This window comes from Pituophis catenifer, unplaced genomic scaffold (assembly GCF_029215685.1).
Source record: "Pituophis catenifer annectens isolate HBS135680 unplaced genomic scaffold, rPitCat1.0.hap2 SCAF_1, whole genome shotgun sequence".
NCBI classification, from domain to species: Eukaryota; Metazoa; Chordata; class Lepidosauria; order Squamata; family Colubridae; genus Pituophis; species Pituophis catenifer.
The window spans coordinates 73,662,503-73,680,527 of NW_027256881.1; the positions used below are offsets into that span (position 1 = coordinate 73,662,503).

General features: G+C 36.7%; 1 protein-coding gene across 15 annotated transcripts in view; it reads right to left on the minus strand.

Annotated features, from left to right (window-relative positions):
- AFDN (afadin, adherens junction formation factor) overlaps positions 1 to 18,025 on the minus strand; it is a 100,189-nt gene that overhangs the window by 27,638 nt on the left and 54,526 nt on the right. For 11 of the 15 annotated variants that reach the window (XM_070932597.1, XM_070932594.1, XM_070932596.1 and 8 more), the window contains 8 exons: positions 17,231 to 17,436; positions 8,689 to 8,709; positions 7,826 to 7,971; positions 6,331 to 6,425; positions 5,033 to 5,298; positions 2,485 to 2,628; positions 797 to 995; positions 45 to 148 (listed from right to left, as the gene is read on the minus strand). In XM_070932597.1, coding sequence (XP_070788698.1) covers positions 45 to 148; positions 797 to 995; positions 2,485 to 2,628; positions 5,033 to 5,298; positions 6,331 to 6,425; positions 7,826 to 7,971; positions 8,689 to 8,709; positions 17,231 to 17,436 — 1,181 coding nt within the window. The remainder of the gene's footprint in view (positions 1 to 44; positions 149 to 796; positions 996 to 2,484; positions 2,629 to 5,032; positions 5,299 to 6,330; positions 6,426 to 7,825; positions 7,972 to 8,688; positions 8,710 to 17,230; positions 17,437 to 18,025) is intronic. The other 4 variants (XM_070932602.1, XM_070932595.1, XM_070932601.1 and 1 more) reach the window with 1 other exon arrangement.

Below are 18,025 nucleotides of genomic sequence, written 5' to 3' on the forward strand. Positions count from 1 at the left end.
AATGTATCTATTTCTGTTGTCTTTCCTGTAATATGAATACTTGCCAAATCTGCATTGTCTTGTAACAGATGGCTCTCATAATCTGCACCTTCAAAATATATTGTCCAAGTTCCTGGTGAGCGTGGATGAGGTGTTAACCTGCAAAAAGCTAAATGAAAATGTTAATGGATAACAAGACTTTCTTTATGCTCGAATAAATTAATTAGAACACCAGAGAGACCTCCAAAAACTTACTCCATAAAGGATTCATTACTAAAAAAAATATATTGGGCATCAATTTGGTAAATACATTTATTTAATTGCAGTTATTATAAACTACACCAAACCATAGATTCTGGGTGGTGTACAACAGAGTAATAAGAATATTGGACAAAACAAACTAAAAGTATAAATAAATTACTTTATTGTGGCCATTAACTAGGACAAAAAACTAAAACTATATAAAGATGGGCCTCAAAATGACATAAAACTATTGTTGCACTAAAACAGATTGGGTAATGGAATGTGTGGATGACTGATGGGGACGAGATAAAGAGATGCTGCCTAGGAAACATTCAGACAAGAGTCTGCAATTGCTTAATGGTCAGGGAAAGAAACTTAGGAAGAGCCTGCCATAATTGACTAGACTGTTAAAAGTGATGGTGGAAAGTTTGTTCCTTCAGACATGCAAGGTTCTGTTAGTGTAGCCTTTAAATAAAGTAGATTTAGCTCTCATTTAGTCATGTTTCCTGTCTGGTTTACCTGGGAGGGCTGACATGTAATTTCTACATAAATGCAAACTTTTAAAAAAGCTAACCTCTTTGGCAGAGTGGATCTAAAAATTCCTGTAATCCATTTGGAATGTTTCGGACAACATCACATGAGTAACCATCTTCTGGGAGAAGAAAAGGAAGCTGAAGATCAGGGTCCTCTTCTAACTGTACTTCTCTACCATCACTACGAGCTAGTTCATCAGCAGTATTTTCTGCAACAGCTACCACATTTTCTATTAACTCCTGGTGGAAAGAGGAAAAATATGCAGCATTATACATGGAAATCAAGGCAAGGGAATTCTACATTTTTTGCTGCCTGGAGTTAGTCATGTTATTAATTGATTCAGGGACCAATGCAGATATTCATTGTTCGGTTAAGAAGAATTTATTTGGTAAGATATATTTCAGGAATATTAAATATCAGGAAGAAAACATTTAGACTATAATCACTGTTCTAGTGATTGTTCAAGGAAACGGATAAGCTAAATACAGATAGCCTTTGCTTAATGACCCTTGGGATCAGAATTTTCATTGTTATTGAAGCAGTTGTTAGGCAAAATATCAGGTGACTGTATAATTTAGTGATGGCAACTCCAGTAGTCCTGGCTGCAGTTGTTACACCAGAACTGCACTGTTGTCTGGTGAGGACCCCACGCATCTCCTGACAGTAATCCTGTGACCACAGGGGCGTGGCAATGGCTTTAACTTTGAGGACTGTTCATAACTCTCAATTTGTTCGATGCCATTGCAACTTCAAACAACAACTGAACAAATGGTAGTTAAGTGAGGTTATCAGTGTCAGGAAATACAAGCCAAAAATATGCATTGGATCATTACATAGGAGATAAAATCCCAAATCTGAGAACCATAATATCTTCTGAGTAGCCATCTAATCAACAAAAGCTAGCAGAACTAGAATAATAAATAACATGACTATGGAGACGTCTTTACTTAGCACAGAATATACATTCAGGTTGGATGTAACAGTTGCTCTGGAACATCTGCCCAAATAGCTCTTAATTTTGTACACATTTAAAAGGTTTCTGACCTTTTAAAATGTACCATGGTGAATACATAATTCAGAGACAAGCATTTAGATTTATTTTACGGGTAGGCTTCACTTACTGACCACCTGTTCAGTGCCTGTTCAAAGCTACGACGACAGTAAAAAGGTAGACTTATGACTTTCCCTTAATGTTGTGGCCACTGCAGCATCCCTGAGGTCACAATTACTATTTGGACAATTGGCAAGCAATCCACATTTACAATGTTTGCAGCATCCTTCAATCACACGATTATCATTTGTGACCTTCACAGCTGGCTCCCAACAAGCAAAGTCAGTGGGGAAGCCGGCAGGAAGTCACAACTTGTGATCAGATGACAGTGCACTTAATGACCCATGGTGATTGGCTTACTGACAGCAGGTGGCATTGATGTCTTAAGTCAGTAACATCTCATGACATTTCATTTAACATCCGCACCACTTAGTGATAGAATTGCCAACCCCAACTGCAGTGAGACCTACCTATATATTCTTTGTAAAAAAAAAGTACCATGCACAGAATAAAAAAACCCCACTAATTAAAAATTATGTTTTCAACATTATTATTAGCTTCCTTAAGTAAAAATGTTTTCATTCACTGCCATATAATTTCTACTGTATTACATAAACTTATATTGAATGCCCTTCAATCACTCACCTACCCCAAATTTAAAAATAAAATTAACTTACTGGTGGGATAAATGGCTCATCTGGGGCACAGTGATAGTTTTGTAGCAATGCATGTAGTTGTAAAGAATTGAGTTTAAAACAGGTACTATTAATATTAGGAATGTCTTCAGGAGAATACTTATCCATAGTAAGTAATGTAGTTGCCTGAAAAAAAAAGATAATTATAAGTAGATCCACTTTGATATTATATGGTAGCAGTGAACACTACAACATAGATAAATGATTCTGATTTAGTACTACTTAAGTTCATCAGGAAAATATTGAAACAGTGCAATTTTCATTTTGGATTATGCTTTGTCTCATTTTTTTTTCTTCAATCAGTCAGCATACCATAATCACTGGATAAACTTAAAATATAGCTTGATTTTGTCTTGTCATGGATTGGTTTAACATTACACATTACAAGCCTAATCACGAAACATGCCGGAGTTTTGTTTGTTCCCCACCATTTGGGTTTGTTTAGGAATGAACTACAAGATGTACAGTATATATTCATTCCAAGCTAAATTAAAATAGTGTATCACCACATTTCTATGGAAAGTTTCCAGGCAAATTTATACTGAAAACTGTTTCAAGGAAATTCTTATAAAACAAGTAACTCCAACTTTGCACAGAGTTCACATTTATGATTTTAAAAAAATCTCTTTTCATCCAAAGGCTTGTTAATGAAAGTGGTTCACAAAATATGAATGTAAATATGATTGTAATAAACAACATATACATCAAATGACTATTTAAATAAATAGTCAATAAAATAAAACACCCAAAAGTGACAGATCTCATCATTTATGAGGGCCACGAGAGGTCAAGAGACATTTTAAAAAGTAAGTATGTTTGAGGCTGGCACTTGGCTGTACAGCATCTCATCTTATCATTTATTAAAGATATATGGAACAATAAATAGAACTTGAGATTACCATATGCCTTTCTGGTTGCCAGAAGACGAACTCAACAGGAAAAGGTCTTCAAAGTGACTCTGCACTAATATTGTATTCACATGCATTTACATTGAAAATGGTGCTGCATGATTTCCCCCCTTTTTTTTAATTTGATTTATATGCCGCCCTTCTCCGGAGACTCAGGGCGGCTTACAGTGCGTTAAGCAATAGCCTTCATACTTTTGTATATTTTATACAAAGTCAGCTTATTGCCCCCACAAACTGGGTCCTCAATTTACCTACCTTAGAAAGGATGGAAGGCTGAGTCAACCTTGAGCCTGGCGAGATTTGAACTTACTTTAATTGCAGACAGCTGGTATTAAATTACAGTGCTTAGTCTGCAGAGCTATCCAGGCCCCTTTGCTAAATAGCAAGATCTCTTTATTTTCCTTTATCAAAAGTTCCCGCATTCTTCAAAGAAATATGAAGAGAGCATCAAAACATTCACTTTAGCAACGACCAAGAATGTGTCTTTCTTTGAGTTCTGACTGTCAAGAAATACAGAAAATTTTGCCTAGGCAGGGTTAATTATAACCCTGCCTAGGTTATAATGGCTCCTACATCTGTGTCAGTAAGGTATCAGATACCTGCCATCCTGTGACACTAAAATACAAGCAAGGAAACTATTTTATCTGCGTACTGTGCATGTATCAAGAAGCCAGAAGGATTTGGTTATGCTGTTCAAAAATTCTAGCTCTGATGCAAATTTCTGCAGTTAACAGAAAAATATCAAGAAAGCCCCACTTGGGAGGAAAAAGAAGAAAAACAATGCCCCCAGAAATTTCCATCCATAACTTAAAAGTGACAGTTGCAGAAAGAAAGAAGGGCCTTTGTCAGAAATCGCTTCATGCTGTTTGCATACAAAACACAGAACTCTGTAGTAAAATAGAATCATAAACCACAGGGCTGGAAGGGACCTTAGAGGTTTTCTAGTCCAACCCCCTCCCCAAGGCATGAATCCTTATACAACATAATATTAAATATTATAAAATATTACAAAATAATTTGAAATAGTACTAAATAATATGTTGTCACAAAGTATGCTATGTAGACTTATCCAACCTATTACCAAAGGCATACACCAATTTAGAATCAGCATAGCTTTTGCACAATAAAATGGAAATATAGTATAAAACAGAGTATGAAGTACAATCCAAGGCCTAAAACTGTCTAGTCTAGAAGAACCTAAAATTAGTAACATTATGAAATTTACTAGATTTATCAACTTTTCAGAGCAGCCCTTTAAAACTGCACAGAAACACCAGCCATACTTAAACACAGTTCTGAATATACAAAGGCAAGCCTCAGGCACAAACTAAATACTATAGAATCCCATATACTATATAGACTGAACATTAAATAGCACATTCTGAAATCTACTCATAAGAATTAGATCCACAATTAAATAGTGCTTAAGCATTCCCATCCAATTAAGAATTTTCACCACAGATTATGGTACAGAAACTGGGTCAATAATATAGCAGAATTGAATAATATGGGAATTTCCTAATTTCCTAAAGCTGTTATTAAATTTACTGTCTTATACAACTCGATCTATGTGTCTCAAAAGACTGCGAATTTATTTTTTTCTAATATACTCAAATACCTACTTGTACTATCCGACTGAGATGACAATCAGCAGCCAGCTCCAAACCCTGTTTTTCTGCCCAGGCTTCTATATGACCCAACTGTTGACGAATAATAGCTCCCCAATAATGTGAACACAGTCCTGAATCTGGATCAGTAACCAATCTGTTAAAAAGCCACATGTTGATAAAATGAAATAGCTGAGAGAAGAGCTGTATTGTCAGTGCTGCATTCACTCTACATCGTCGCAACAGGGACATGGCTCCAGTTAATGTATGCAAGACATCATCTACAAGGAAAAAGTTGTACATGACATTTTACTCGGCAATAAATTCAAAATGGAACTATGCATCTATGTTAATATCAAAAGCTAATGTCTAAATGGAACTCTTTATTACAAAAAGATAACACTGAACACCTTACATTACTTTACAATATATCACATTATATTATAAACTTTTAATATTAATATATATTATGCAATATATAATTAATACAAATATATTGATATGGATAAAAATAAGTTTTTATTATTTTAATCCTTTACTGCTTTCCCTGCCTCTCTCTCTCAGAAACAAAAACAAGCGGTTGCTTATTACTATTGTATTATTGGCAAGCCACCAATTCTGTTACCTTAGTTGTAACATAAACAGTATGTAAACAGGGGAACAGCAGTCTTTTTCTTATTTGCAACTACAATCGATAATAAATTAAAGGCCACATGTTTCCCTATTTAAACCACAAACAAGATAATTAAGGAATTCACTGGTGATTTATAGTTATTGCTTCCCAATATAGTTTTATTGTTGGGTATTCCAAAACTGTACTCTTGGGCATTCCATCCTGTCGAACTTTAACTGAGCTTCTTTTAAACTTTACTATTTTTTTTAGTAATGCTACCATCTAAATCTTACTCAATAGTATTTTAGTATTCCACTATTACAGTTTTAGTAAAATAATATAAACCATTGAGGTTTATATAAAGTATCATTTGTCCACAATGAAGTTACATATGACTTTACTATAAGACCCTATTAGAGCATAATTATAATATTCATTTACACCTCCACAGGTAAATGTATGTACTTACATTAACAAATACATTCTAATATCACACAAACAATAATGTAATGGATGACCTGGTTTTCAGTAGGTGACCAAGTTCCCTAAATAAATAGATGTCTTTATTTATAGGTAAATAAAATATTTCTTACTGCGCATGAATATACTCAGCAGGGTTTCCTAACATATGCTCATTATGCTATCACAGTCTTGTTAAGATAACATACATTATAATTAATATAACATAACATATTCTAACCTATTTTAGGTCTTTGAGGATTATTCTCTTCTGGATCATCAAGGAATGCAGGCATGTAGTTATTAAGCTCTGACTGAAGACAGTGGACCAAGTACCTGAACAAATAAATGGTGTGAAACTGGTGAATAGTAGGCAAATAAGTTCAAGCTTGTAGTGCTATGAAAAATAATTTCATTAAAAACACAGAAAATCTAGATCTCCCAGATGTTCCCTATAGGTACCAACTCAAAAATAAGTCCTATTGTTCTATGGCCGTGATGGCGAACCTATGGAATGCGTACCACAGGTGGCACGCAGAGCCATATTTACGGGCATGAGAGCCGTTGCCCTAGCTCAGCTCCAGCATGCATGCATGTGCCAGCACGCTGATTTTTGGCTGACCCCTCCCATGCCACCCCTCCCAGGAGTCTCCACGCAGCCATTTTTGGATGCCAGGTAAGTACAGGGCTTGTAGGGAGGCTCTGGGAGTGTGTTTTCGGCTTCTGGAGGGCCTCGGGGGGTGTGTGTGGAGAGGCTGTTTTCGCCCTCCCCAGGCTCTAGGAAAGCCTCTGGAGCCTGGGGAGGGCAAAAAATGGACCTACCGGAAGTCTGGAAATGGGTCATTTCCGGCCTCCGGAGGCTTCAGGTAGGCCTGCTAGGCCAAAAACGGGGCACGGGAGGCTTGTGCGTACATGTGCAGGGAGCATGTGTGCATGCGCGGGGGGCATAGCATGGGGCATTGAATCATGGGTGTGGGCACGTATGCATGTGACACACATACACACACGCTCTTGCTTTTGGCACGTGACGGCAAAAAGCTTAGCCATCACTGTTCCATGGTATTTATTTTCAAACAAGTATACTAGTAACCTACATATACATGCACCTATATTGAATGTGTATGTGAAGCCTACACACACACAAGTTGTGAAATATCTGCTATATTATTTCCAAGAAATAGAAATATTCTGGCACTAAAATTGAATTAACATATTAAAATTTGGCCATCATAAGCTTATAAAAATTTAACCAGTATCTCAAATTAATTATTTTATGGCACTACTATTTTTGTGGGGGGAATCACTGATTGATTTTCCTATTTAACAAGTTAGGAAAGGTGGACAGTGTATAGGAATTTCATATATTTAACATTTTTTCTGATTTTTCTTTTGGGGGGATGGGAAGGTATCTTAAATTTCAGGTTGTCTTGGGGGGGAGCTACCTTAATTTTGAAATACAATGCTAATCCAATATTCCTGAACATTCCTTAGGGTTCCAAACTGAATGTTTCTTTTATAACCATAGAACAATTTATAGTTTTTCAGAATAAATATAGTAATTATGCCATATCTATAACAATACTTTAAAAAATAGAAAGAATACATATCAGAACATTTACACTTTTAGAAACACACATTACTTTGTTTCCAAACAGATTTAGAATTCAATCAGAATAAACAACTGCTCATTAAGAAAAATAAAAATGGATCCCCAAGCATAAATTAGTTTTCCTTACTTAAATGCCATCTGAACTAGGTGTGCCAAAACATCTTGTGCATCTAATGTGATTCGACTTAAGTCTCGATCCTGCTTAATAAAATTTAGCAACTCAGATGCATTTGCCATCCAAAAAGCAAGTGCCCCAGCAATATTCTTCTGTTTCTGCAAATATTGAAAAAGGGCTGTAAACATCAACATAAATTCATTCTGTATTTCAGCTTTCATTCTGTCAAAGGCTCTGTTAGATAGACCAGTACCAACTAATAACCAAACATATCTCAGTTACCAGATACTTGCAAAGAATTTATATGAAACTGCAAATAATATATAGTGCCTGTTACAACTGCTTTAAATTGCAAGTTGAATGATAAAATATTAAATTTTCCAAATGCTGTTAATGAAATGGATTTAGCATGTTGTCATGAAATGTTGAAAGCTTAGATGTATGCATTATCTGGTAATCTGTATGTGTGTGAGCACACATTCATTAATACACACTGTCACCCAGATACTGCCTAGTCACTGGCTTTGACACCAAGCAGTATCAAGTACTGATCTATCTCACCCTTTCCCGACCACAAATGCTAGGCCAGGCAACCTCAGATGAGATCCAAAGAACAGAACCACAGACAAAATAAACAAAAAAGGAAGGAAAAGAACTTTTGTCATTACATCTCTGTACTGAAGTGCGTTAAGCAGAAATTATGAAATGCTGATAGGCTGCGCAGTCAAAAAAGGATTTTAGTACTGCATGTTCCAGTTGCTGAATGAGTGTTATGTTCAATCCAGCTGTAGAAATATTGTATTTTACATGGAAGCAGCATGAGAAACTGAGCTAAGCCAACATAGCTAGGATCAGTTCCCAGCAATATATCCTACCTGATCAACCTGGTCTACCTCCTGGAGAAAAACGAAGGAAATCAAACAGAAGAAAGAAACTTGTGAACAATCATGACAATTTTAGAAATGAAACACTAAAATATGAAAGCACAAGACTTATGCTCAGTCACATTAAAACATTTCACTGGGGGAACATGATATAACTGAGAAATTAAAAGATATATATATATACACACACACACAAAACTTTTTAGAGGAAGTCCAAGTTTTTCCTCCAGCCAATCTATATATATGCATTAATACCAATGGTACAATCCTGCATGGAATAATGTCTAAATCTGTCCATGGAAGCCAGTAAAGTCTTCTATCTTGGCAATTCTTCACCATGCTAGCCAAAACAGTTAGTAACAGTATTGTTAGAGAAAAGAAAAGAAAACCTCTGCAAAACAAAATAATGCATTTGTTCAAAACTTTATACTTTTTGTTTCTCTAGCCTTTGAATCCAGGAGTTCCTAAGTCACTCTTGTATTATTTGTTTATCGTTTCACTTATTTTTTCTCACTGAAAGTCATTTGCTATGCCTCCAAATATTGCTTCCAAACCACTGAAACAATGCTTCACAGCAAGATCAGAGACTTAAATATTCAGGGTAAGCCATGGGAAGTGCTGCAGGAAGAGGAGGGGCAATGGCTTAGCAGCTCACCTTGGCCTCAGTTGACAGGCTTCCTAGCCAAGTGGGCTCTGGTCAGCCAAGGCTACACATACAGTGGGGCAAAAAAGTATTTAGTCAGCCACCAATTGTGCAAGTTCTCCCTTTAAAAAGATGAGAGAGGCCTGTAATTGTCATCATAGGTAGACCTCAACTATGAGAGACAAAATGAGAAAACAAATCCAGACAATCACATTGTCTGATTTGGAAAGAATTTATTTGCAAATTATGGTGGAAAATAAGTATTTGGTCACCTACAAACAAGCAAGATTTCTGGCTCTCACAGACCTGTAACTTCTTCTTTAAGAGGTTCCTCTGTCCTCCACTCATTACCTGTATTAATGGCACCTGTTTGAACTTGTTATCAGTATAAAAGACACCTGTCCACAACCTCAGTCACACTCCAAACTCCACTATGGTGAAGACCAAAGAGCTGTCGAAGGACACCAGAAACAAAATTGTAGACCTGCACCAGGCTGGGAAGACTGAATCTGCAACAGGCAAGCAGCTTGGTGTGAAGAAATCAACTGTGGGAGCAATAATTAGAAAATGGAAGACATACAAGACCACTGATAATCTCCCTCGATCTGGGGCTCCACGCAAGATCTCACCCCGTGGGGTCAAAATGATCACAAGAACGGTGAGCAAAAATCCCAGAACCACACAGGGGGATCTAGTGAATGACCTGCAGAGAGCTGGGACCAACGTAATAAAGGCTACCATCAGTAACACACTACGCCGCCAGGGACTCAGGTCCTGCAGTGCCAGACATGTCCCCCTGCTTAAGCCAGTACATGTCCGGGCCCATCTGAAGTTTGCTAGAGAGCATTTGGATGATCCAGAAGAGGATTGGGAGAATGTCATATGGTCAGATGAAACCAAAGTAGAACTGTTTGGTAGAAACACAACTCGTCGTGTTTGGAGGAGAGAGAATGCTGAGTTGCATCCAAAGAACACCATACCTACTGTGAAGCATGGGGGTGGCAACATCATGCTTTGGGGCTGTTTCTCTGCAAAGGGACCAGGACGACTGATCCGTGTACAGGAAAGAATGAATGGGGTCATGTATCGTGAGATTTTGAGTGCAAATCTCCTTCCATCAGCAAGGGCATTGAAGATGAAACGTGGCTGGGTCTTTCAGCATGACAATGATCCCAACAGTGCTGTGGAGTCGGAGTCGGAGTCGGAGTCGAGGAGTCGGAGTCGGAGGAAATTTTGGGTACCTGGAGTCGGAGTCGGAGTCGGCAAACAATGCACCGACTCCGACTCCGACTCCTACTAAATTTAGATTGGAATTTTAAAAAAAGCAAGTTTAAATGTCCCAATTCACAAAAAGTTATAATTAATGACTTCTCTACTGTAAGAATAAAGACCAATGCATGCAGTGCCTCACGTAACCGCAAAATGAACACGTTAAGTGACCGTGAAGAAGCATGCTTTTCATGTGCTTCACTATAAGGCACGCAACGCACAATTAGGAGTGGCAATACTTATACTTTCCATAGTGTTGTGTTCTGCTGTTACAGGGAACGCAGCGCCCATGGGTAACCTAGCCTCTCACTGATAAGGGATTAAGTAAATATGTTTTTTGCAGGACTAGAGACACTTGCATAAGTGAAGGGAATGGAGGGTCAATAGTTCAAGACTGAAGCTGTAAACCATTGGAAAAACTGCTGTCATTCAGCTAAGGCTATAAAAACTTGTAACTCTGATTGTTAGCTTAAACTTTAAACATGACTAAACACTGTTTAAATTTATGAACCGGCCAAATACTCTGTTCAAAGAAAATACATTGTATGTTTGTATGTGTGTTTCTAATTATTGTTATTTATTCATATTTGTTCTCTTTTATTCTTTAAAGTTTAACAATTCATTCTTTATCTTAATATCTTTATATTTGTTTGGGGTTGGCTTTCTTCCCTTTCATCTTTTTTATTGTACAGCAATCTTTCTCCTCAAACCTACCACCTCTCTCTTTTCTTTCCTTCTTACTTTCTCTTCCTCACCCTCTTCTTCTCCTCCCTACTTCCTCTTCCTTTCTCCTTCTCCTCCTCTCTTCCTCCCTCTCTTACCCTCACTCCTACTCTAATTTCCCTTCCCTTCCTTCATCCCTCTCTATTGCTGTATCCTTTTATGTATATGGACTACTCAGAGGGCTGAAAAAGTTATTTCTGACTGGTCCTCTCCCTTTTGACCAGTCCTCGAACTTACGACTGTCCTCACATTTTACGTTTTTGCCCTATCTTGTCACCATGGTGAAGAGAAGCAGTTGTGAAATGAGTGACATGGTTGTTAAAAATGCTGCACGGGCATAAATGTGAGGATGGTCATAAGTGTGAGGACCAGTCAAAAGTGCGAGGACCTGTCAGAAATGACTTTTTTCAGCCCTCTATACACATAGCCATGGCCACCCGGTCACATGACCAGCTAGCCACACCCACCCAGTCACATAACCTCCAAGCCATGCCCACAAAATAAGCCACGCCCACAGAACCGGTAGTAAAAAAATTTAGAACCCACCCCTGGTTGGGGGTCACCACAACATGAGGAACTGTATTAAAGGGTCGCGGCATTAGGAAGGTTGAGAACCACTGGCTTAGAAGAACTTGGTGGAACAGCTTCTTGGATTCAACTGTAAGTGTTTATATTGTATAGGACAAATCATGTCTAGGTTTAGTGCTGGGATATATAGCTTATTTGTTTGTATAAAGCCATGTACGTACAACTTACAAGACTGTGTATGTTGATATTAAAAATCTAATTATATGCCAGTTAGTATAACATATTTTATATTTTAGGGAAAGAGGCATCCTAAACAATGGCAAAAAGACTGCTAACAACAAACACAACAAAGTCTACTGTTTATGAGCACTTTGCATTATCAAGTGATGGAAAACATTACGTGTGCCAATGTATTAGAAAAGATGATGATGGTGAAAAACAATGTGATGCAAAAATTAGCAGTTTCAGTGGGCCTGATAAAAATGCACCTACAAGAGCATCAAATTTGAAAAGACACTTACAGCGTTTTCATCCCAAAGTGTTAGAAGCCGTGAATGAGAAAGATAGCAATGAAAACATTGCATCTACTTCTGTGACAAAAAACGTTCAGAAATCTACTGGAGAACAATCACAAATAAGAAAATTCTTTATATCTGACAAAGTTACCATAAGGATGACACCAGAAAAATTCAAACACCACATTATTGAAATGGTAGTAAAGAATAGTGTACCACTATCCTTCTTTTCACAGACAGCCTTTTTAGGCCTAAATGGAGAAATGGCAAAAAAACTTGGTGTTTCTCTGGAAAGAGAAAGTATAAGGAAACTTATAATTGAGGAGGCCAAATGTAAAAAGGAAGAACTACAGAAAGTTATGAAAGGACGTTTTGTCTTCCTTAAAATGGATGCATGCACATGTCACAGAGTCAATTATTTCGCTATTAATGTTAGATTTGTGGATGAAAATAACAAAACAATAACACGGACCCTCGGAGTAAAGGACACTCAGGCACATCACACCAGTGATTACCTTCAGAAGTTAGTGGAGGGTGTTCTAGAAGATTTTGAAATTAAAAAGGAACAGATTTTATGTGTTGTGACAGATAACGCTTCTAACATGTTGAGCACAATTGAGAAGATGAAGGCAGATGAAGAAGGTATCAAACAGATATTAGACTTAGAGGAAGACAGCTCTGCAAGTATTAGAGAAAGTTTAGAAACTGAAGAGAATGCTGACATTTTTTTAGACAACTTTGTTGAAGAAGCATTGAAGCTTGCTACTATTCATCATATGCGATGTGCTGTTCATACACTGCAACTTGCCATAAGAGATGGATTAAAAGATCGCCATGCAGCTACATTAATTGGCAAATTACGGCAAGTAACTGTTGCAGCCAGGGCCCCAAAAACAGATGCAATTTTGAAAAGACGTGCAGGAAAAGGAGCCATTTTGGATCAAACAACTCGCTGGGGAAGCACTTATTTAATGGTGAAGTGTTTGCTTGAACTTAAAGACTTCATAGAAGAAATGGACAATGAAAATCTTGCATTAACTGCAAGCCAGTGGACACAAACAAAAGAGCTGGAGAACCTTCTTTCTCACCCCTTCACTGTCACCAAGAGGTTGCAATGTGATGATCTAACCCCGGGTAAATTCCTCTTGGAATGGAAGAGCCTGTTATATCGCCTGAACAAAAATGGAGGGTTAATAGCTGAGGGCATTGCATCTTCAATGATGAAAAGAGAGAGTCTTTTGCTGGAAAATGAAATCTTGTTAGCGGCTATTTATGTCGACCCAATGAGCCGACTTTTATTGAACAGTAAACAGATTGCTACTGGGAAAAAGGCCCTCTATGATGTAGCAGTTCGCATGAAGGGATTACGACCTGAAATACCTCCACAGGAGGATGGAGTTCTTTTAAGCAATAGTGGTAACTCAGAATCATCTTCTTCAAACGAAGAATTAGACTTTGATTCCTTCTTAGACAAAATGGAAGTTGCTAAAGGAAAGCGACGTCGCATAAGCGTTACAGAACCAGTAAATGTCCAAATAAAAAAATTCCAACAGGAGTTTTATAAAGCACTAAAAGAAGTTGAAAAGTATGATCGCTCATCAAAACTTACTGTTGAAGAAGCCATCCTTGTTTATCCAGAGATCGTTAGTGATGTGGCCAGAATAGTTACTGCAATGCCACCCACCCAAGTCAGTGTCGAAAGATTATTTTCAGCCCTAAAAATAATAAAGTCTGACTTAAGAGCCTCTATGAAAGAGGATCTGGCAGAGGCAATTCTCTTCCTTAGAACTCTACATTGAATTGATTTGCATTTACTAAGCCTATAACTACATTTCAAGATTAATATAAACCATTTCTAGGTTTTACAGATTTTGTTTTTGGTTCATATAGATAAGCTTTGTTTTTGTTCTAAAACAACCAAATAATGTGGTTTGTATTTTTGAACTGGTAAAGTTCCTGTTCCTGATGTTTATGCCTGCTGCTACTATCCAGCAACTTGATTAATTAAATTAATAAAAAAAAATTAATAAAACTTTGTTGTTTTCATTGTGTTTGTCTTTTGCTTAAACTGTTCAATACAGTAGACTGTTGGCTTCCCAGCCAGTAGTCCTGTGGTAATGACATGTATGTTGCCTTTCTTTCCTTCAAGGAATGTATAAAATACATTCGCATATTAATACAGAGGAGTCGGAGTCGGGGAGTCGGAGTCGGAGTCGGAAGTACAAAAAACTGAGGAGTCGGAGTCGGAGTCGGAACATTTATCTCCCGACTCCACAGCTCTGGATCCCAAACACACCGCCCGGGCAACAAAGGAGTGGCTTCGTAGGAGTGGCTTCGTAAGAAGCATTTCAAGGTCCTGGAGTGGCCTAGCCAGTTTCCAGATCTCAACCCCGTAGAAAACCTTTGGAGGGAGTTGAAATCCGTGTTGCCCAGCGACAGCCTCAAAACATCACTGCTTTAGAGGAGATCTGCATGGAGGAATGGGCCAACATACCAGCAACAGTGTGTGCCAACCTTGTGAAGACTTACAGAAAACGTTTGACCTCTGTCATTGCCAACAAAGGAAATATAACAAAGTATTGAGATGAACTTTTGATATTGACCAAATACTTATTTTCCACCATAATTTGCAAATAAATTCTTTCCAAATCAGACAATGTGATTGTCTGGATTTGTTTTCTCATTTTGTCTCTCATAGTTGAGGTCTACCTATGATGACAATTACAGGCCTCTCTCATCTTTTTAAGTGGGAGAATTTGCACAATTGGTGGCTGACTAAATACTTTTTTGCCCCACTGTACATTGTTATTTTATGAAAGAATCTCCTATCAAGCAATACAAATCACTGGGGGGTGAGGGGGGGAGAATGAAACTAAAATTGTGCAAGAAAGGGAAAGAGGTGGCTAAGATGGGACAGGTTGATCCACCCTACAATAGTGTCTGCTGGGTAAGAACTTAAGACAACAAACAACATTTCCCTCCTAGGCAAAAGAAGTCTCAATCAGGCAAGGAAAGAGAAGAGAATGGAAAGCAAAAAAGGAACAATATTTTTGCTCAGCAACAAATGAGAGGAATGGGCAGGATTTATTTAATAGGATTTTAAAGGATTGTTGTACTCATATTAGAATGGGTCCCCCATAATCCATCATTGTAGATATATTTTTAAAAAACAAAATTACATACCAAGCCAATCATAAAATAAAATATTAGTCTTTTGGTTAATGAAAAATGCTGCCAATTAAGTGACCAAACTGAACAGGCCCCATTTGTAGTTTTCTTTTACAAGTGGTTCTGCTTCACAGAAAAGCTCTTTTGTTTAATATAATTTTGTTTAATAGAATATTTGTGATATTCATTTTTTTTTTCATTTTTGACCACTATAGGTTTTTTTTAAAATAAAAGGTCTTTAGTGCTATAGCCCCTGAGCTAACAAACTTGTTTTCCTGTGGTATTCATGCAATCTAAATTTTTCAGGAGAAAATAGAAATGTACTTGGTTGTATGTCATAAAATAATGATAGGTTATTAATTTGAATATACTTACTGGGGATAAACGAGGGAGTTTCTTTTTCTTACTTTTTATATTAGTTTCTTGTATTAGTTTTATATATATAATACCATTCTTAATAAAATTATTGAAACAATAATTATAAGTCACTATTATGCAAAAATAATGTTACCTATGTTTTAAAACTATGCATAAAAGACCAGCAGGAACTAGTTCAGACAATCACAAGAAGTCAAAGACTGACTCAAAGTCATACACATACACACAATGCCTGCCTCAAAGAGTATGAGGCAGTGCAGCTATGCCTGCTAAATAAGATGGCAGCCTGCTGTGAGAAGTGTTCTACTGGCTTCTATTAAACAGTTTTTGCACATTAGTCCTTGCAGAATCATACTTCAAATCTACAGCATCATTAAAGTAACAGGAGACATGTGAAGACAGAAACAGGACAATTTAAAAGAAAATGAAAATTGAAACTCTTAATAAATTGGCTGCATAACTAGGAATATGTTGTTCATATAAATGGAATTTATTTGGACACAGAATATAAAAAATTGAGTGATGCTCACTTTATATAAAGCACCACTTTATATTTAAAAGCTTGCCATATTTAATTATAATTATTATCAATAATAATATATTGTCCCTGCATAGATGAATAATAATTTGGATCCAGAGTGTTCACTCCATAAACAGAAATAATCTTCCCATGACTGAAATCTTGCTGAAGAAAAGGACACAGTTCACAATTCACCTCATCCCCACCACTGCCACCCACATCTTTTCATCTTCTCACCAACTTTCTACGCAGTTTTTCTAGAGGAATGACCCCCCCACCCCACATTTTGGGGGAATTACCCACCCACAGCTATCAGCAGAAACATCTGCGAACAGAGTTTTATTCACAGCAACTTCCATTAAAAAGACAGAATACAACATATGATAGGATTGTAATATGACTAACATCATATTCCATAAAACTGAACCGATACTGATAATTCAAACAAAATTTTAAGATAATTTGAAATGGATTTTAGATATCTACCAATAAAACATATGAATATTAACACTATAACAGATCATTTGTACCTCTTGTTCACCATTCCATATCAAGAAGTATCACTGTTTTTAAAAACATTTTCAATATTTTTGTAGGTTCATTACAAATGTCTGACTGCAGTTTGGTCACAAGAGTTATTTCATACACAATTACAAATGGAATTATGATATCCAAAACAAACTGTGCTTATGATCTCTAATATAAATGCAACTTGGTAAAAACAATCCTGCAAAAGCAGTCTTTTTTGTGGATGTAAAAAATTTAGTAGGTTCTTAGACTGAAACTCACTTGTATAACTCCTTCCATCATTTTCACCATCTTGTTGACTATTGCAATGACTTTGTGAGTTCGTTCAGCGGGACTGATGTCAGGTCTGTACTGGCTTGATAATACATACCGACATGTCATATACAGAACATAAGTAGGCGATAGCTTAAAATGAACTGTTGAGCTATTGGTGTAATTGATGATGGCAGACAAAAAAGCATCTTCAGCTGAAGAACAAAAACAAAAAAGGGAAAAAAGCTTAGATTTTTAATTGAAAAATCTAAGAAGCAATAGTAAGTCACCACTTCAGGAAAAAACCCAAATTAAATTATTGGGATCACTTTCATGATTCAAATATTAAAACCAAAATATTTTTACAAGATTAAATTACTGAAAATTAAATAGTAAACAGGCAAGTAAAGCAAAATGCAAAAAGGAGTTTAATAAATCTGTATCAGATTTATTATTATTTATAATTATTATTTATAATTATTTTTTATTATCTGTCTATGCCAATAATTTAAATTAATTTTCTCACCATTAACCTAAAACATGGCAAGTAATTTAGTAACATATCTGATTAATTTTATACATGGATTTGGAGTTATTCTTGTCTTAATGAAATAGTCAAAATCATGCATTTTGCCTCAAGTATTTGATGCCCATGATCACTACTAGCAACATTGGCAAAATGGCTGAAGATTAATCCATTTAATCTTTCTTGGGCTGCAGCTTTCTAAAATATTTAACACAGTAGACCTATCTTAAATTAGAAAGTTCATTCTTGTTAACTAAAGCAGATCCGAATAACTGGGG